This window comes from Medicago truncatula, chromosome 6, assembly GCF_003473485.1.
Source record: "Medicago truncatula cultivar Jemalong A17 chromosome 6, MtrunA17r5.0-ANR, whole genome shotgun sequence".
Taxonomy (NCBI): domain Eukaryota; kingdom Viridiplantae; phylum Streptophyta; class Magnoliopsida; order Fabales; family Fabaceae; genus Medicago; species Medicago truncatula.
The window spans coordinates 17895927-17917892 of NC_053047.1; the positions used below are offsets into that span (position 1 = coordinate 17895927).

The following is a 21966-nucleotide window of genomic DNA, read 5'->3' on the forward strand; positions in this document are numbered from 1 at the left end:
ATCATGAACTAGCTCCTGTAGTGGTTTTGACATGATGATGTTATGGCTATCTTTGCATAAGATTTGAGAGTTACGACTTCAAGCTTCTGTTTAAATAACTATTATACTGCTGATCTTTGAAAGTAAAAATTGATCACTTATACGTTTATTGTCAAATTCCATGAGACTGAAAGGAGATGTGAATGAAATTGTTTGTTTAATGCTAGCTTTTTCCCTACGACTGAAATGATTGTTCTAAACCACACTAGTTTTAACTTTTAATCTTGAGATGTTCCAAGTGTTTTCATAAATTGTTATTGTTTTTAATATTTTATTGAAAAAATTATACAATTTGTGTCCCTTAACCTAATGTCAGGTAACACTCTTGTCCTTTATATATATTTTTGGTTTCAATATAATTATTTATGTTATAGAATGTCAACATAATTATCATTTTTTTTTATCAAAAATATTCAAAACTCCAAAAAAAAGTCATCTAAAACTCATACAAACCTAAAAACTCAGATTTCATTGAAACCTAAAAACTCAGATTTCAATGAAAAAAAATTTAAAAAAATGGTAAGGATATTAATTGTTATTTTTTTAATATTTTATTTATTTAATTGTTGTGACAAAAAATTGATCTTCTAACCTTATCCTCAAATTGCTCAAAAAAAAAAAAAAACCTTATCCTCAAAAAAAAAAAAAATTGATATTCCGGTTTGGTTTGGGCTTATGAAAAATAGTTTATGTAAATAAATAACTTTTTATTTTAATTTATAAGTTGTCACTAACGAAAGTTGTATATTCATAAACAACCTTAAAAAATGATAAATAATACATAAAAACTTATTTATTTGCATAAGTTGTTTCAAATAAGCTCGAAAATATACGGCAAATTTGACTATGTGGAAACATTGATATAGTTTTTGTTCCTTTTTCTCTCAAAAAATATAAATAAATAAATCAAGAGAGCCATTAATTAGAAATAGCCACGCCAGTTTCTTTTAATTCTTTTTCTTCCTTCCTACCATACTCCAACACTCCATCGTCCATCATTGCTTTTGTTTTCAAACGAAAACCCTAATCTGTCAAGTTCGACTTTCTTCGTCAATGGCTTCTCGTCTTCTTCGCCGCTCACTGCGTCACTACTCAACATTCCTCTCTCGAAACTACTCCTCAGTACTGGATGACCCTCCCCGTCTCGTCTACCACCGCGACCGCAACTGTCCTATGAGGAGTCAGAAGAACTCCTCGGCACTGAAATCCCCTCTCCCTCTCCCCCAGACCAAAGCTGAAACAAATAGAAAAGCTGAACGTTTCATCTCTCGCGCTATCGCTTTCTATGGTCAAGCCGGCATGTTCGACCAAGCTCTCAATGCTTTCAACTTCAGCCATGAAAAACTCAACGTCACTCCCTCAGTTAAGTCGCTCAATGGGTTGCTCACAGCTGCAATCATTACATATAATCCTCATGAGGTAACACGAATTTACAAAGATTTCCCGAAAATGTACTCTATTAAACCTAATGCTGATACTTATAACTTGGTTATGGGTTATTTTGTTGATACTGGCTCAACCACTTCTATTTTCTCTATTTTTGTTGATATGAGTGTCTATCGTGTCAAACCTAATGCTACGACTTTTAATAAAGCTTTCCTTGGTTTTCTTGAGGAGAACAAATTTGAGGAGATTGAAAAGTTGGTTTATTTGATGGAAAATAGGTATGGGTTAACTCCATATCCTATGAGTTATAGTGTTAGGATAAAGGGTTTATGTAAGTTGAAGATGTTTGATGAGGCTAGGAGGGTAATTGGGCTGAAGGCACAGACAGGGTTAAAACCGTCTGTCGAAGATTTTTATCCTTTAATTTCTGGGGTCTGTGAGGCAGGGGACGTTGGGCTTGCTAGATTATATTTTCATCACATGAAAACAGATGTGGGGATTCCCCGCTGTGATTCTTTTTATTTTCTAGTTGATTCTCTGTGCAAGATTGGGGAGTTTGAACATGCTTTCGACGATGCTATGGATATGATTCGTGTAGGTTGCGTCCCTACTCTTACTACAATGAAAAAACTTGTGAATGGGCTTGTTTGTGTTTCGAAGGTTGATGATGCTAAAAAGCTTGTTGAGAAAATCAAGGACAAGTTTTCTGAAAACGGGGACAAGTGGGGTGAACTTGAAGAGAGTTTGCCTCAGGAATCTTAAAAGATTGTTGTATACTGTCGTTGTGTGCTTTATTTGTCATTTTGGTAACTTTTCTAAGGAATTGATGAATCATGAAGCTTATTTTATTTGCCTCTTTCAAATGCATTATCTCAATCGTCTTTTTTTTAGGAAACCTAGGAAGCAAGAATACGGATAGGGACACCCGACACGACACTGACATATGGACACAACTAATAATTTAAGAAAATCACATAATTTTGTGTAATTATATGTGTCATTGTTGGGTCGGTGTCTGACAATGTGACACATTTAATCTGTGGAGCGGCAATGCTTCATAGGAGGAAACAGATGACGTGCCTCATATCTTTTGCAGCTTTATATCATTACTATTATTCTATGAAGCGCAGATACGGACACGAACACTGACACGCTGACACAACTAATAATTTGAAAAAAATCACATAATTCAATGTAATTACAAGTGTCATTGTCGTGTCAGTATTAGACACAACACGTGTCCGACATCGGAACACACCTAATCCAAAGAATGTCCGTGTTTCATAGCTATTAATTAATTGTTTGTTTCTTCTTCTGTTGTTTTTCCTCCATAATTTTGATATTCGTTGTTAATGTGTGCCATGTCATTGTTTCTTTTTCCAATTTCCACTTTTCAATAGTTCTTTCAATTCCTAATTGTAAATTTATTCTAGCAATTGACTCATTTGCGTGTTCCACTCTATTCAAGTTATGCATATGATTCTTTGAATAACTACTCAGACAATATCCTCATATTTGGCAAAGTGCCACGAATTAATAAATTTGTAGCATCGAATAACTTTGGTTTTGGTTGCTCAATTTTAGTCATTATTTTATAATAAGATTTTTTTTTAAAAGTTGATAATATGATTTTTCTTTGAGAGTGGTTATGTTTAAGCATATTCAGACTTTGTTTGGTAAAAAAATAAAATAATGGATATTGTTTGTTATTAGCAGTTAAACTATCTTATAAATATGAAATGACATAAAAAAAAATATAGGCGTCAATCATTTTACTGTATTATTTTGAATTATTGAGCAAATAATATCAATGTTGACGTAGGAGATACATGTCATGGTTATTTGCAATTTATAGTTTGTTAGACGTAATGGCCTCGATCTATAGGGGATGAATAGACCGTTCCTTTAAAATTTAGAGATTTTTGATGAGTATTTGCGGCGAAAACGTTCTAGATCGACGTTTATCCCAAAGTATCGTATGCAATAAAACTTTTAAGTGTATTATGGACTAACTACCAACTCCTCTCATTTTAAAATTCTCATTCAAAACGAAGAGGTTCAAGAGGAAGGAAGACGTTAGGAGAATCAAAGAGGAGTCTCTCGTCAACCTTAGTCTCTAGAGTATATGTGTTATTTCCTTTGTAATTTGTTTTTACTTACTATGGGTAAGTCAACCCTAATTGCGAAGGATTTTAAGATGAATATCTATTTTTTCGTTCAATCTATTTAATTTAAGTCTGTTATTCATACAAGTTTTAAGATCTATTTTATTTTTATATGCAAAAGTCTTAAAGGTTTTTCGAAAGTTGGATTATAAATTTTATTTCCACCCTTTGTAAGGCAGGCTTAAGAACTCTCTCTTTTATTCATTCTATCCTTTCTTTCAATATATTCTTCTTCAAACCTCAAACATTTTTCTTTGTAATTCTGTTTGAATAGAAGTCTCTTGCAGTTGTGCTTGAGCATAGGAAGTCTCTTGATTGTGTTCTTGAGCATATGAAATCTCTTGCAGTTGTGCTTTAGTAGTTTGAAGTCTCTTGCTATTTTGAGCAGTGAGCAATTGTAATCAGATATTGATTGTAGTGAACTCTCCTTGGAAGTGCAAGGGAGACATGACTACTTCCGGTTTGTGGAAGAAATCTATATAATTGCTATGTGTCTTTCTTCTCTCTCTCTTTACTTATCTGCTGCATTTAGATTCTGAACATCACTTCAGAAGCTGAACTCTATCACGTTCTGAATAGTGACTTCAGTTTAGGAGAAGAAAAAGAAATCACAATTAATCCCCCCCCCCCCCCCCCCCCCCCACCCTTCTTGTGTTTTTCTCACCTTCAGAGATTTGATGTAAGTCGCTTGACTTACACCTAGTCCTTTATAAGAATGATATATATTGATACATGGGCAGATTGGACTCAAAATATCGGTGAGGCACAATGTTTTTGTCAAATAATTAAATAAAACTTAATTTAATAAGAATGAAAAGTACTTGCTTCTGTTTGTGTTGTGCGCTTACTAAGAGAAAGAACAATGAAAAGGGTTTGCTTAAGTGTGAAGTGAGGGGAAAGTGTTTGAGGGTACTTCTGTTTTGGAGTGTTCGCGGTGCAGTTTGGTTTAGTTTTGAGGCTAAAAGTTATATGAACCGTGTTAGGACCTAGTATGGGAGGGTGTTTTACGTACTTAGTAGGTAGTTAGTTAGGTTTAAGTAGATTATTATTAAGTGGCTCATTAGGATTATATTAGGATTTAATAATAAGAGGCTCATTAAGGATAAATACTAGAATGTTATCGTTTTTCGTATATAAAGGGGAATTCTTAGGAGTTTAGAGTATGACGAAATAAGTTTTTTTTTTAGGGCCAGAGTAGTTACAGAAACTTTCTATTCTACTATTTTACTATTTTCATTCGTATCAATAAATCACCCTATTTTGTTTAATCACCATATGTTTATTCTTTTTGTTGCCAATGTTAGGAGATAGTATGGGAAGGAGTTTTACGTAATTAGTTAGTTAGGTTTAAGTAGATTATTAGTAAGTGGCTCGTTAGGATTAGGATTTAATAATAAGAGGCCCATTAGGGTTAAATATTAGAATGTTCTCTTTATTTGTATATAAAGGGGAATTCTTAGAAGTTTAAAGTATGATAGAATAAGTTTTCTGTTTAGGATCAGAGTAGGATTCCTCTCAAAGTTATATTGGAGCTTTGCTCTGGGAGTAGTTTGAGAAACTATCTCTTCTACTATTTTCATTAGTACCAGTAAAGCACCATATTCTCTTTAATCACCATATGTTTATTCTTCTTGTTGGTTTGCCTTACTATTAATTCATTGGTAGGATCAATGGGTTCCTATCAAATTGGTCTGACCTACCGAATTTGAGTGTCACCACCTCCCTTTATTCCATAAACCAAAAGCGTACAACTATATCCTTTTAGAAACCTTGAATCAAAAAAGTACCATCTACAACCATACCTTAACCCGTCACTCGCAATAGTTCTTCCAAAATCAATCTCCAAAATTTTTGTTCTTGTTTTGTTTATAAAATAAGCGAACCCCTATATTTTATCAGACAATAACTGAACCCCTATTTTCCTCAATAAACAACCAATCAAGATCGACTCGCCAAGTCCCCGTGAACATAACTCAGTTGGTAGGGACATGCATTATTATATGCAGGGGGCAGGGGTTCGAATCCTGGACACCCCACTTATTCACCTTGAAAAAGTGAATTCTAATCACTAAGCTACTTGACCAAAAAAAAAAAAAATCGACTCGCCTCAAAATCAAGTTGATACCTCCAACGTTTTCCTTAATATTCCTACCATATCCTTGTTTTCTAAAACAAACAATTTCCTTGATTTCTAAAACAAACAGTTCCTTTAAATTCCTCAAACGGACTTTCCATAATTTCAGCATCAACTTTCCATAATTCCTCAAACCAGTACCACCGGACATCCGTCCATTTGCACCATAACATGAGTTGCCAATGACAAAGGCACCATGGACAAGTACGGGAGAACTCAATACTCCTATGACAGCTACAAAGTATGACTACTGCTGGAGTTGTTTACTTATTTTTCATGGATTGATCAACTTTGTATATGATAGAGGCAAATTCCCAAGCTCGGACTTGAGGACAAGTATATTTTTCAAGACAGTGGCAATGTTAGGACCTAGTATGGGAGGGTGTTTTACTTAATTAGTAGGTAGTTAGTTATGATTAAGTAGATTATTAGTAAGTGGCTGGTTATGATTAGGATTTAATAATAAGAGGCCCATTAGGATATAAAAGGGAATTCTTAGGAGTTTAGAGTATGACGAAATAAGTTTTCTATTTAGGGTTAGAGTATGATTCCTCTCTGAATTATGGGAGCTTTGCTATGGGAGTAGTTAGAGAAACTCTCTTCTACTATTTGACTATTTCTATTCATATCAATAAAACACCCTATTTTCTTAATCACCGTATGTTTATTCTTCATGTTGGTTTGTCTTACTGATAATTCATTAGTAGGATCCTCCTATAAAATGCAAGATAAAAAAAAAACATGTGGTTTGGTTTGGTTCAGTTGGTGCGGTTTTTTACCATACAATACAATTTTTTGTTTCATTATTAAAATCAAGTTAAAAAGTTAAAACACGACATACTTCTAGCAATGTTTCTGACAATGTTTTTAATTTCATCAAACATTAAAATTTCATTTTCACTAAACAACATAGGCCAAATTAAAAATATGGACAAAAAGTAATTCTATTATGTAAGAAATGTAAAAGACTAAGATTTCATCATTCTTTAAAAGGTCAAATTGGACATAATACATTTTTTAAATAAAAATTTAAGAAACTTAACAAAAGAAAATATGTCATTTATAAAAGTTTTCATTAAGTTTCTATGAGTATTAGTGTAGAAGACATATATTTAGTTAGTGTTTTCTCTTATGTTGAGGTTTGATTTGGTTTGGTTCGGTTGCTAAAATAAAAACCGTAAAACGAAGCAAACCATGCAGCTAAGTGAAAAAGTGATTCGAATACATCCAAATCAAATGCGTTTTTTTGTGATTTTTCTATAGAATTGATTCGGTTTTGAACACTCTACTCTTATAGACTAAGTTGGGTTTGTGGAACAAGAAAATGAAAATTCAACTTGGGGTGGTGTGGCACTTGCCACAACAGGACCTATCCAGGTCGATCCGCCCCTGTTGATATCATTGAAAATGTTAGGAATTTTATTATATATATTATATTGTTGTTGTCATTGAAAAATATACATAGGGTTTGTTACATTTTTAAAGCCACAAATATCTATATCTTTATTTTTAGAGTAAATTACGCTCCCCTCCCCTCAAAGATGTTTAAATTACACTCCTCTTCCCTCTTATGTTAAAATATACACTCCTTTTCCTTAAAAAGTAAAATCTACACACTACAAGAAACATTACCTTTTGCCAGGGGCAAACCCCTTGTCAAAAGGACAAAATCCCTGGGAAAAGGGACGTTTGTGAGGGAATTTCCCGGGGGCGAAAGCAGTGGCAAAAGCGCTCGTCGCTAACATTTTGCCAGGGGTTACACCCCTGGGAATAAAACGAGGGGCTGAACCCCTGGCATATGGCCTGACTTTGTCCGTGTCATAATCCCTGTCATATTCACTCACTTTTTCCTGCAATGTGCAGTCTGCTCTGATTGCTCTGACGAAAGGTCAAATCAATCCAGAAAAATATTAGGGACATGCGAGGGGTTTAACCCCTGGCAAACGGTATTTATATATTTTTAAATGTTTTATTTATAAAACGAATTGTTTATTAATTAATTAAATATTTTAAAAATAATTTTAATTAATAAATTGTATTTAAATTAATTAAAAAAATCGAATTTATTTTTAAAAATTTATTTTTGAAATAAAATAAATGATTCAAAAATCATTTTAATTAATAAAATATATATTTTTTAAGCAAATTAAAATTATTTTTTAAAACACAATTAAATGCATATAAATAAAGCAACACCACACATAATAAATAAAGCAAAACCACACATATTTTAACTTGTTAAAAAAACAGCTTTATTTTTATTATATTCTTAAAACATATTTTAATTTTTATTACATAACATTGTTACATTGTTTTATTCTTTTATCATAAAACAGTTTTCCAACAATAAACCTTTTTAGTCCATTCTTTTTTTATATATATTTTTATTTATAATCTCTTTTTAAAATTGAATAAATAATAAACTTTTAAAAACAGATTATGTTTAACAAACAGTTTTTTTTTTTTAAATATCAAAAAAAGAGTTGCCCTAAATTAGAAAAAACAGATTATGTAGTAATTTATGCTTTACTACACAAATTTAAAATAGAGTTTCCCTAAATTAGAAAAAAAATAAAAGAAACTATTTTACTAAATAAACCCTATTCTATAATATATAAAAATCCACCTAATAACAATATATTTAGCAACATCCATATATTTATTTTTATCACAAAAAAAACAGCATGCATATATATTTCATTTTATCATAATAAAACATGCATATATCCCATAACAACATGCATATATTGAGCATCAATTTCTAAACAATTAACATTGAAAAATTCAAATAAAATAAACCAAAATTCATGCATAATATGAAAAAACGAAAAAAAAAATCATAATTAAATTTGTTTTCTTCAGATTTTCAAAAGAAAAAAAAATCAATTTATTGGACAGCTAGCATATTTTAGAGCATATCATCAGCATGTATATCAGTTATGGTGTTATGAGGGAAAAAAAAATACTAACTTGTTGAAGCTTTACAATAGCAGATCTGCAATGCAATCCAAAAACAGCAAGAGTTGGACCAATAGCTAACCATAGGAGGCAGATAAGTAACACAGCTGCAAATAACATATAAAATAAATAACATTAATAAGTAGTAAAATTAATATCATGATAAAACATATAATTAATGAAATATTTTTTTACCAAATAAATGAAGTTTGTTGAATGTGTTGAGTGAATGTGTTGTGTTTTATGTGGAGAAAATTTTATAAGTGTTGTGAAGTCTATTACATGATCGGTGCATGGATTTATATAGGGAGCAAAAAAAGCCACGGCCTATCTGTAACACCCCGTTACCCAAAAGCAATAAAATAACATATAAACATCAGAGTAATTCCACAAACGGGCATGCTACATTGCAAATTCAAAATTCTTAAATAGAAAATAAAACTATTTAATTCAACATCATTCATAACTTCAATAATTATGCAGCGGAAAGTTTTGCATTTCAATAACAACCACGACAATTTAAATCTCCAACAATATCCTGGCATTAAGCCTAAACAACAAAAGTCAACCAACAAAGGGCCACATCGTTAAGTTCCAAAAATTGATACATAGGAGGAAAACAACAATAAAATAATATAAATGTTCCCATCCCACGTATCAGAGCCCTAGACACGACAATGAGCCACCACCAACTACTCAGGATCACCTGCAAGTTACCCATAGGAAGGGCAACGTTTTCAAGCAGAAGGGGTGAGATTCACAACAATAAATATAGATATTAAAAATCATCAATTGAATCTAACACCCTAATCAACAACACATTATCTTGTAAACATATATATGTATAAGTCACAAGCAACAACAACATCAACAATACACCATAGTTACAGTGAATATAAATATATATAACACATATTCAACACCAACATCATCTATCAGATAACAACTGAAACCAACAACCAAGACTCATGCAAATGACATGACCACTGCTAAGACACCATCTTAGACTTCTTAATGAAATGCAATTATGCATGTGGTACCAATCAGGACCGGAGCCCTCACCGCTTTTGAATGGTTAAAGCATTCATCAGGACCGAAGCCCTCACCGCTGTTGAGCAACTAGTACTCCAGGACCGAAGCCCTCACCGCTGTTTTATGCATATGCAATGGACCTACTTGTGTATATCTACATACAACTGACCATGCAATGCAACTCCATGTGACTCCAATTAATACAACATGTATGATTAATAATTAAAACATACAATGCATTCCTCATCATCAATCAACATCCAACAGAGATTCAACCATTCAGAATGATGCATAATTAAATAAAATTATGCTTAAACAACAACACTTAAACCTTATCAATCAAGCAAGCAAAACTGCACTAGCTCGCCTCGCGAGCACATCTGCTCGCCATGGCGAGTTCACAAAAACGCTAGCTCGCCATGGCGAGTTCAAGGCGAACTCGAGGCGAGTGAAAATCAGGTGCTCTCGGGAAAAAGTGACATTTTCTCACTCAAACTCCAATTCTAAGCTCCCTATTCATCTTTCTAACCTAAAACTTCCACCATTCATCATTAAAATCATCTAGGTACCTTAAACCATCCCCAAAACATCTTATAACAACTTTTCAAAAATCAGGTTTTAATCTGGGCTACTCGCCATGGCGAGTTGGATTGCTCGCGAGGCGAGCTATGAAGTTGCTCACTCGCCATGGCGAGCACAGCTACTCGCGAGGCGAGCGATGAACTTCTGTACGGGCAGAAAACTGGTTTTACCCAAAAATCCCATTTTTCTTCCAATCACTCCCCAAATCAGTTTACAGATGCAAATTAACTTTCTGTATGCACTTAGAACCTATTTCTAACATCAAATTCATGCCTACAACTTCAAAACTACAATTTCATCATAAAACCCAAAATCCCCAATTTTTACCAAAACCTGTTAAACTCAAAATCAGACTTTAAATTCTACACCATTGAAGTAAACCCCACCCTTACCTTAATTCAGAATGAAAAATGCACAGCAAAAAGGGTTCCTCTGGTTCTTCTCTCTTGCTCCTGGTTTTCTCTTCCTTGGCTTGGTTTCACGTAAAACTGTTTCTGACTCCCACTTTCTATTTTCTTAACTTCCCACTTAAGAGTAACTCCCTCCTAATTACACTTAACTCCCCCAAATTCCTAATAACTCCAATTAATTCCCCAAACACCAAAATAATTAATATTTCATACTTATTTTAATTATTATTAAATAAACCATATAATAAAATAATATACCATATAAATCACCCAAAATCACACATATAAATATAAGCATATGCATATACTCCACATAAATCACTAAACCATCATATATAAATATATATATACTCCACATAGTTTAAAATTAATTAAATAAATAATTAGGGCGTTACACTATCCGAGGGAATGCCCCTCGCATGCTTGGTCAAATCCTAGCATATAGCTAGGTATCAAATAGCAGCAGAACAGCAGGAAAAAAGCCAGGGATTCACGCAATAAACAAGGGGTATTGCCCCTGTCTCAACTGGACCGGACAGGCTTTTCAGAGCCTTGTCAAATCAACAGGAAACAAAGCAGAGATTCATCACCTTTTTTCCTATCCCAGGGGTTTTCCCTAGCATATTCCCTCGATTTTTGCCTGACAGCCACCTACTTTAGTCACTTCAAGCCTGCATGCACCATATTCTTGAATTTTAATTTCCCACTTTGCAATAAGTGAGGGTTTTTGTGAGGGCAAACCCTTGTGTTATATGCCAGGTGTTGTCCTTGGCATTTTCCCTGGCAAATTTCCCAGGGGTTCCAAACCCCTGTCAAAATCCCTGGCAAAATGTCATATTTCTTGTAGTGACACTTCCCTCCCCTATAAGATGCTTGAATTACAACCCCCTCCATTAATAATTAAAATATGCACTACACTTTAATATATTTTAACATAAATAAATATTTTTATGATATATACTAGGTTTGAATCGCCGTTTTAAAAAAATAAATTCATTTCTTTATAATTTAAATTTCAATGATAACTATATTTAAATATTTTTCTATTAAGTTTATAATATAGACTATAAAATTAACTTTTAAATAATCATACTTTATTGTCTTTAGTAAATTTTCATATATTTTAATTTTATTTTGGGTTGTTTTATATTTTACAATTGGGTTTAAAACTATATATTAATAAAATTGTGAATAAAAAATAGCAAAAAATATGTATTCAAATTATAATCGATTATATTAAAATAGATCCGCAATACAATTTTTTTAAAAGTGTTTTAGATTTTTTTTTGTTGCCAAATTATAAGAAATATAAATATTTGTTGAGGGAGTAAAGTGTAGATTTTTACATAAGAGGGGAGGGGGATGTAATTAAAGCTTCTCTTAGGGGAGAGGAGTAAAATGTTTTCTAATATGTTTTGAATAAGAGGGGATAAGAGTTTATATTTTAACATAAGAGTGGAGGGGAGTGTAATTCAAGCATGGAGGAGAGTGTAATAAAAAACAAAATTTCATAAAACAGAAAGAAAATTCACACTCGTTGTCCGTTGATTTATTCTCAAATAACAATTTCGTCATTTTTGTTTTTTTTTTTTTGGATTAATTTTTATATGGATTTTCAAGCATTGAATATAAAACTCATATGAAAACATGAGTGAAGAACCATAGATTTGAACATTAAGAGCTCAAATTGAAATAAAACCAAAGATTTGAATCTTAAAAATGATCAAAGAAGGACAAAAATAAAGAAAAAAATATAAAGGAGGAAATTGTTACACGAAATTATGTTAAGTGTCGGCGAGAGTAATTTCTCCTAAATGACATAATTTACACGTAAGCAAAGTTTTGAATAAATGACATTATTAATTATTCCATTGAAAGTCGTCGTTTCAAGAAATTGGGTCACATACTCGACCCGGAAACCCGCAACCCTAGAACAAAAGGAATCAATCGATTTCATCGTCAGATACTCAGAGGGTCGGAAAACATCATTTTTAGGGAGGTTTCCACTACGCCGCCTTGGTGAACAAACGATGAAGCGTGCAATCATACGATCTCACGGGTTGTAGCACGGTCTTTTTTTTTTAGGGAGAGTTGTAGCACGGTCTTGACAACCGTGCTATTTTATACAAGGATAATCCTCGTTGGTACAAACTAAAAATGATATGCACGGCACTATATGATACGTTGATTTTCAGCACCACAATACCATGATTTTCATTCAATACATAATTGTTAATATTTTATTCCTTTGACAAATTGCACAACTTATTAAAGCTTATAAAAGTACATGTCAAACATATAAATGCATGAGCATTCTAACGGGAGATATGGTGGCGGCAAAGAGGGCAAGAGTTGCAGCGATCGAGCCATTCAGCGATGCAGTTTGAGTGGTACACATGACCACAAGGAACTCGTCTGTTTGAAACCCTAAACAAACTGTTTCCTCCTACTTCTGAATTGTGTGATTCTTCAAAGTCTTCCATGCAAATAGAGCAAACATCATCCTTAGTGAAATCCACAACCTCCGGTAAGTTTTCGACAAAGTTCTTCCACGAAACAAACTTGTATAACGGCGTTTTGGAGGCCGCCACAAGACCCTCAAGCTCATCAATTGTAAACTCTATGAAAGTTGTTGAGACTGAATTAAGTGACATGATCACAGTAAAATTGTAGATATGTCTGAATGGTGTGTGTCTAGAAAGAGCATACCTTGTTTGTATTTATAATAGAGACATACGTAATTATAATTTTTGTTTTTGAAAAAGCTAAAATGAAATATTATAAATCATTGATTTGAAATTTTAAGCATAAGGAGTTGCCGGAAATCCTGAAAAAATTAAGTTACATCAAGAGTATAGTAGTAATAAATAACCAAAATAGTAAAAAACAACCTCGTAACAAAAAGATTCTCAAACAATGTAAAGGGGTTTAGCCACCATAAGTGATAGGTAAAAGCAAGATTGTGACGATTTGCTTTTAGCCACCAAAAGTATTGAATGTTGATTTTATCTAGAAGTTGTTTCAAATGTCCCAAACGCAAGATAGCCAAATGAGATTAAAAACTAAGTGGATGCTTTTGTGAAAACCACGTAGACTTTCGAACTGCTGTAAATGATTTACAACATATTCTGGTTGCACCATGCTTGGTTTGTGATTACCGACATCATGTAATTATAGACACTTGTAACTAGGGGTGGGAATAGGCCGAGTCAAGTCGGATTTTGCTTAAATAGGTTAGGCCTAGTTGAAAAAACTAAAGCGTAAGTCTGACCTATTAGCTTGTCAAAGGTTTTATTTTAAGTCTGGCTTGGCCATTTTAAAAGTCCGACCTGACATATTAGCCTATATCAAAGCCTAATTTGTACTAACAATTTTTTTTTTGAAATAATGTGCTAATAATTTTAAATATAACAATTGACCTATTAATAAAAAGTCTAATAAACATGTATTTTTTCAAAAGACTAATTGATAAATAAAATTTCGTAAAGCATGTACACCCATTTTCCCCCACTTTATTAACATATATGTTGTATGTATATCCAATTAAATTTTGTAAGGCTAGCACATCCATTTTGTAGAGGTTAATACTCGTGTATTATATAATGTATTTTGTAAAGGTTGATACATATGTATTATATAATGTAGTATATACTATTACACATATATGGGTTGGTCTAATAGACTTAGTAGGATTTTCTATAAGTCTTAGCATGACCTATTTAAATAAATAAGTTTTTTTAAAAAGCTTGAGTCTAACATATTTAATAAACGAGCTAGGCCGAACTGCGCTTTAAGTAGGTCGGGCCATAGACCCCTGACAGACGGTCTGGCCTATCCTATTCTCACCCCCACTTGTAACAATATACTTTTTTGAGTGTACATACTTAAACTCAATTTAAGTAAGTCATGTAAACTTAGTTTAAGTATGTAATGTAAACTGAGTTTAAGTGTACATAGTAAAAGTTAAATTTTGCTTTAACCTCTTCAACCTTGTTTAATGATTCAACGTAATCGTATTTTAAATATGTACATGTAAACTCAGTGTAAGTAGGATATTGAAACTAGGTTTACATGATCCTACTTAAACTGAATATAAGTTAGCATCAACATTGTAGATCAACGTAACGCCACCATCAAATAATCGCCGTTGTGCAGTGCATAACATATCAATGTTAAACAACAAGAAAAAAGAAATGAAACTCTTGCATCATTGAAAAAGAAGAAGAAATTCAGTTACTTATATGCAATAGAGTATGGATGAAATATGTTTTGATTCACTCTTTAATCCTTTATAAAGATTGATTGAACATTCATGATTGTTTGTGGCTGAAAGAGAGTGAAATTTTAGAGTAACAATAAATGAAATTAAGATTTTAAGATTTTTTTATTTTTTTATTTTTTTGAAGGAAAGATTTTTTTTTTATATAAAAGGGCAATTTTAATATTATTATAAACTTTTAAGTAAATTTGGGTCCCTTCAAAGAAAAGTAAAATTGGGTATAACCAAAAATACATAAGGTGTGAATAGAAAAACTTATCTTTTTTTAATAAGATAGAGTTTTCCACTTATTCCTTAGATGGGGTGAACTTATGGTCATTAGGCTATTTGATAATTTTTTTTAGAGGAGGTTTGCTAACTTAGACTAACACAAAACACGAATGTCTAAATTAGCAAAAATGCACATTTTTATTTGGACAAAAAAAACAATACATCCACTAGTGTAAACTAATTTAAATTAAGGGATAGTTTAGTAAATTTTATGTAATTTTATTTTTTAATAAAAAACATTCAACAACCATTTCCTAATTTTTTTTGGAAAAGTTACTACATTATCCCTGAAGCTATTTGTAATAAAATAAAAGTGGGTCTAAATTAGTACAAGTCAACAAATATTTTAATGAAAATTATTAAAGTAACTCTCGAGCTATTAATTTTAACTTTTAAATAATAAAGATGAATGGTATTTTTGTCAAAATGAAAAATGAACTTTTTTTTTTTTGGGTACAAAAAATAAAAAAAAAATTCACTTGAACCTTCATGTTTTTTTTTTTTTTTTTTAAGTTTGCAAGCTATATATATATAATTGAATAAATTGGCTGAAGGTGAGAAAATTAAGTTGTTTGACTATCAATAAATGACATGATTGTTGTTTAGTCAATTGCTTTAATTCTTCACATTGTCGGTGCCCTTGTATGTTAACTTCGTTGTTATCATGTTTTACACCAATTTATTAGTTGCATTGACCAAATAAATATTGCTTCTAATACTGATGAAGGGTGATGTGTGCGGATATGATCATCTATTTCTTGATGTGTTGATGACGATCCAATCAGAAATAAATGGTTGAGATCAAATTGCATAAAAAATAAATTGTATATATGTAAGGGTAGGGGTTCGAATTCTAGATACCTCATTTCTCCATATTTAAAATGTGCGAGCTTAAGTCAATAGGCTACTTGACCAAAAAAAAGTAGTAAGAGACTAATCAATCGGTAGGGACATTGTATAGTATATGTCGGGGCTGTTGGAACAAAATGTATTTAGCCATAATAATCCTTAAGAGTTTTGATGATAACAAAGTATTTAAGATTGTCAATTGGACACGCTAATATTTGTTTAAGTGTACAGGACTATAGACAAAAATTTGATATCTATTTTTTGGTCTTGGAAGAACAAATAAAGAGCATATACATCAACAAAAAGGGAAGCTTAAATCGTCTGAAGAAAACTGCGTCTGAAGTTTGAAGTGCTCCTGAAGACAAAGTGCTTCTGAAGTAAGTTCATCAGAAGCAAGTTCACCAGAAGCTGCAGATCATCAGAAGATCAACCTAAAGCTTCAAAAGTTGTTTCAAGGATTCAAGCTCGCCAAAAAATTGCAGAAGACTTGGAAAGTTAACAGCGGCTATTTTGAAAAGCATCGGATGCTTATTCCTCAAGGAGCGTTGACATAGTGCGTTTGTACGAAGTGTACAACCACTATCTGCACTACTATGTTTTTGTCTCTGCTACAAGACAAGAATAACAGCTCTGCCTGCAAACAATGTTTATACACATTGGGAACGCATTTGAAATTGATCCTTCATAGGACAATAACCATATCAGGCAAAGGATCAATGGTGAATTATCAAAGCTTCAAACGACTCTATTTTGGATGTGCTGGCAATTCAACGTCTCTCTTAAACCTCTATATAAGGGACTAAAGACACAGAGTTTCAAAAGAACAATATACGCATCAGCTAAGCAAAAACTCTGTTGAAATTGCTCTTCACTTCAAAGTTCACTTAGAATTTCTTAACAAAGCTCATATCTTAGGAATTCTAGAGTCTTTAGAGTCTGTATCTGATTTGTATTGTGAACACCACTGATTGTATATCAAGTGTTCAACCTCAACCATTTTTCATTGTAATTATGTTTGAATTTAGAAGTCTCTTGCAGTTGTGCTTGAGCAAGTTGAAGTCTCTTGCTAGTTTTAGCAGTGAGTAATTGTAATCAGATATTACATAGTGAACTCCCCTTGGAAGTGCTAGGGGGACAGGACTGACTTCCGGTTTATGGAAGGAACCTGTATAAATTGCCTGTGTCTTTCTTCTCTCTTTCTCTATGTTCTTATCGACTGCATTTAGTTTTGAACATCTCTTCAAAAGTAGAATTCTATCTGCTTCTGACATGTTTGTTTCAGATAGGAGAAATAAAAGAAAAAGCTAACACAATTCAACCCCCCTGTGTTTTTCTCACCTTCAGGGGCTGGATTTTGAACCTAAACCCCACTTCTCCATATTTAAAATGTGTGAGTTTCAGCCAATAGATTACTCGACGAGAAAAAAAAATAGCATGAGATTAATCAATTTTTTCTTTTTAATAAAATATTTGAATGATGTATATTTTTGTGTGTGTGCGTGTTTACCCTAATTTTTGGTAAACAAACGCTGGTTTTCGAGAAAACAGTTAATTTGAGAGATCAACCAGTAAATCTCGGGGCATATTATATTTGTGTTTGACAGAAAGTATAAATGTTCTTGATGTAAACCAAAAAATATAAGAGTCGAGATCAAACACGTGTCGAATCTATATATATGTTATGTAGTGTAGAAATATATTTGTTATTTGGTGTGGAAATATATATGTTATGTGGTGTAGAAATATATTTGTTATTTGGTGTAGAAATATATATGTTATCTCGTGTATAAATTATTTGTTATTTGGTGAAAATATATATATATATATATATATATATATATATATATATATATATATTAGAATAGAATATTGAGACTTTGAGGCCAGATTTGGAAATAAGAGAAAATAAGTAGGTTAATGATTTATATAAAAGGGGAGAGAATTGGAATTAGAAAAGAAAGATTACGTGAAACCTATTTTTGGAGAAAACCAAGAGAAGAGAGAAGTCAGAGAAGAGAAGAATCTTGTGAGAAGAGGAGCAATCTTGTAGAGTCCGATCATCTAATTTAAGGTAAGGGTGGGACTAGCTTGTAGCTATTATTAGTTTTGATGTTTTGGGAATTAGGTTTAGAAGTTGTGATTAGTTGATTTAAGAATAGATAATCTGATGAATTAGATTGATAATTGGTGATTTTCTAAAATAATGTTTTGGATCAAGTTTTATATGGTTTTCAGACTCTTTTGATGTATATAAATGTTTTGACAAACTTTGGGATCAAATTTGGGCATAGGGAAGTTAAAATTGGGATTTTGGGGTGAAAAGTGGGTTTTTCCCGAGTTACTCTCTGACAGCACATCCTGTTTCATGTTCTTGCATCTTGTTCACACGTTTCTGTTTTGAATTGGCCTTTGGTGTAAACATGAAAGTTGTAGATAATTGAGTTAGCTTTCCAGTGGCTTTGGTTTGACGTGAAAATGAGTTTTGGTTCTTGAGATATGATGAAAATACTTCAAGGAGGTCTTAGTGAAATCTTATGAAAATTCAGCATAACCGTTTCTAAGGTAATCCAAAACTTAAGGAATAATTTCAAACCTCAAAACTAGAAGTACTATGAGTTCAATTAGGGTGTTTAAGAGTATTTAACCTATGTTGTGATGGATCTAATTTGGTTTGACGTGAATATCTTTGTTGGATAATTTGAAATACATATATTATGTGAATATTGTTCTTGAATTATTTGAGTTATATATATTTATGTGGAAAATGTATGATATAGAAAATAATGTTGTTATACCATTCAAGTTGTTATTATTAATGATGCTATGTTGTGAAGTTGTTGTATGTTGTTGTCTCTGCTGTATTGATTATTATATCATTAAGTAGCATATGTTGGTCTAAGTTGTTTAAGTTGTAAGATGTTGATCCAAATTATTGGAGCCATATGAGATGTCTAAGTTGTTTAAGTTGTAAGACGTTGAGTCCATGTATACTCATTTAAGTTGAGGGCTTGATGCAATGTAATGTATATTTATATATATTATGTTGAGGGCTTGATGCCCTGTAAGTTGAGGGTTTGATACCCTGTGAGCCTAGTTACGCTCAATACGTTGGGAGTTTGATGCCCTGGTTGGTACCACATGCATGATTAAGAGGTCGTAGTTGCATTTTGTCTAGATGGATCAAGATGTGTAAGATGTCTAAGTTGCATTGTCGAGTTGAAGTCGTGTCGTTGTTGTTAAATTGTTATTTACCCATGTGTCGTTAATGAAGTGATTATGATGTTGATTATGATGTTGTTATGTTGTTTATGATGTTGTTTATGATGTGATTATGTTGTTATATGATGATGTTTATGATGTGAAGTATATGATGTTATAAAATGTTGTTTATGATGTGATTATCTTGTTATATGATGATGTTTATGATGTTATAAAATGATGTTTATGATGTGGTGTTTATGTTGCTATACGACGTTGTGTATAATGTGATGAATATGAAGTTAATGATGAATAGAAGTTGATTGAGTTATTAATGAAGTATTATAAGAAGAGTAATGTTATTAATTGATGAAGTATAAGTTGTTAAATGTTTTTGATGAATTATATGCTTATTATTATTGAATGTGAAATCTCACCCCTTCTGCTTGGAAATGTTGCTCTTCGTATGGGTAACTTGCAGGTGATAGAGAATAAGTTTTTGTTAGGTTGCTGTCATGAGTGGTCTATCTCTCACGTGTGTCTTTAGGTGCTCTAATACATAACGGGATTGGGAACTTTGTTATTGCTTTTCTATTCCTTACGTATTACTTTATGAAGATTATGACTATGTTTTTAGATTGAAATTTTATGAGATGTTTTAGATGAGGCCTTCGTGCCAAAGACTATTTTTTAGATGTTTGAATAAATTCCGCCGCGAAGTATTAAATATTATGTTATTGAATTTTGAAGGATAATTAGTTAATTATTCCGTTTATGATTTTAAGAAAAGAAGTGTGACATTCTGTTTATGTGAATTACTTTGATTATTTATATGAAATTTTTATGTTAGAAAAACGGGGTTTTACACAAAGCACACAAGAAGTTCTATAAATAGAACCATTGTGCTAAAGCAATGACAAACCACTTTACCAAAACCCTAAAACCACAAACTAAATTGTAGTTCTCTCTGAAACTTGGATTGCTTGGCTACCACCAGGAACTAGAGGATAGTTGTTCTACGTTACTTTTCTACGATTTTTTTCCACTTCAAGAGATAAAAATTCTATCACTGATTCATGTTAATTTCGTAATAATCAAAGGAAAGGAAATCAAAAAAATTTAATTTTCGTTGCCTTTATGATCATGATTTCTCAATTACAAAACTAGGAATCAAATTGTTTTTTTTTTTACTACTTTATGTTTTAATTTGATTAGACATATTGAATTTAAATAATGAAGAGAAATTAAAATTCGCATCGCATCATTTTTGTGTTTTTGATGTTCGATTTGTTTGAAGCTTAAGAATCGATATTGGTGGAGCGTCAATGTATCGCTTATCCATATAGACTGAAACATGTTGATTGATCTTATATATGTATGATATGTATAATCTCGTTTTGCATCTTTGTTCTCCTAGGACTTATGTTGTCAACCATTATAACCAAATATATTCATGTCAAGGCATATATTCACAGATCCTTGTGGAGACAATAACTAACTACTTTATTACTTATTACGATTTGGTGCACTTGCCAATTTGTCCATCACTCATCCCTTTCTTCAGCTCCAAACCTATCACGGGCCTTCCGAGACCATGGTAGCCCCACCAAGACGTACATAAAAACCACCTCCATGCTACTTGAACCTTCCAAAATCTGGCTTGCCCAAAGTTTCCTGGTGTGATCACTTTTCGGCATCGTGATCTCACCGTTGACCATCCACCCATATCCCTCCTGTATATATCACCCTAGTGGACCTATTCCCCTCCTAGATGAAATCTCTATCGGCGATAATGAACTCCGGTGAGACTGCCCTAGTGAAACCCTATGATTGTCGCCTCTTTCTACCTCTCCCTCTCTCTCATGTTTTGATTAGTTTTACATAAACGATACATACAAATTAAACTCTTAAATATGTGCTATATATAAATAAGGCTAAAATATGGTTTTAGTCCCTGTAAAAAAAATTGTTTTTGGTCCCTGCAAATTTTTTTTTTTTAAATAGTCCCTGGAGGGACTATTTTCAAAAACAAAAAATTTTGCAGGGACCTTTTTTAAAAACAAAATATTTTGCAGGGACCAAATACTATAAAATTGGTTCAGTTATAATGTGCCACGTATGCAAATCATCACAAAAGTGGGGTCAGGGACTATTTTCAAAAACAAAAAATTTTGCAGGGACCAAAAACAATTTTTTTTTTCACAGGAACTAAAACTATATTTTAGCCTATAAATAAAATCATGGGTTTGGGTTGGTTTCTCATTACATATTCTACCCTTCATTTAAACTATTTTAAGTATTGTTTTATCCTTTAATAATATTATTTTGAATTTTAATTAATATAATTAAGTCCCATTAAAATAAGAAACATCCCACTACAAAATGAACAATATTATCTATACAATATATAAAGGGGATAAGGATTTTGGACAGAATTTTACCCTTGATAAAATTTTACTATATTAATGTTATAATGCTGGTGGTATTAAAAAAGATAAGTATTTATATTATATTTGTTAAATAATTGTTGTCATTATAAAAGATAATCATAATTTTTTGGGTTTGTTACAATTTAAAAATGACAAATATTTTTATTTTATAATTCTAATCAGATTCAAAATTTCATATAAACACCGTTCATAATTAACCCGCGTTACCTTAATA

General features: G+C 32.1%; 1 protein-coding gene across 1 annotated transcript; it reads left to right on the forward strand.

Annotated features, from left to right (window-relative positions):
- Nucleotides 1-1092: 1092 nt before the first annotated feature.
- LOC25496415 (pentatricopeptide repeat-containing protein At1g61870, mitochondrial) lies at nucleotides 1093-2240 on the forward strand. The gene has a single exon (XM_013596737.3). It carries the CDS (start codon nucleotides 1093-1095, stop codon nucleotides 2185-2187), a length of 1095 nt encoding a protein of 364 aa, XP_013452191.1. The 3' UTR covers nucleotides 2188-2240.
- The last annotated feature ends 19726 nt before the right edge of the window (nucleotides 2241-21966 follow it).

Bases quoted from the DNA above. Each gene is read 5' to 3' on its own strand.
- LOC25496415 (XM_013596737.3), top strand. From the start codon at position 1,093: ATGGCTTCTCGTCTTCTTCGCCGCTCACTGCGTCACTACTCAACATTC.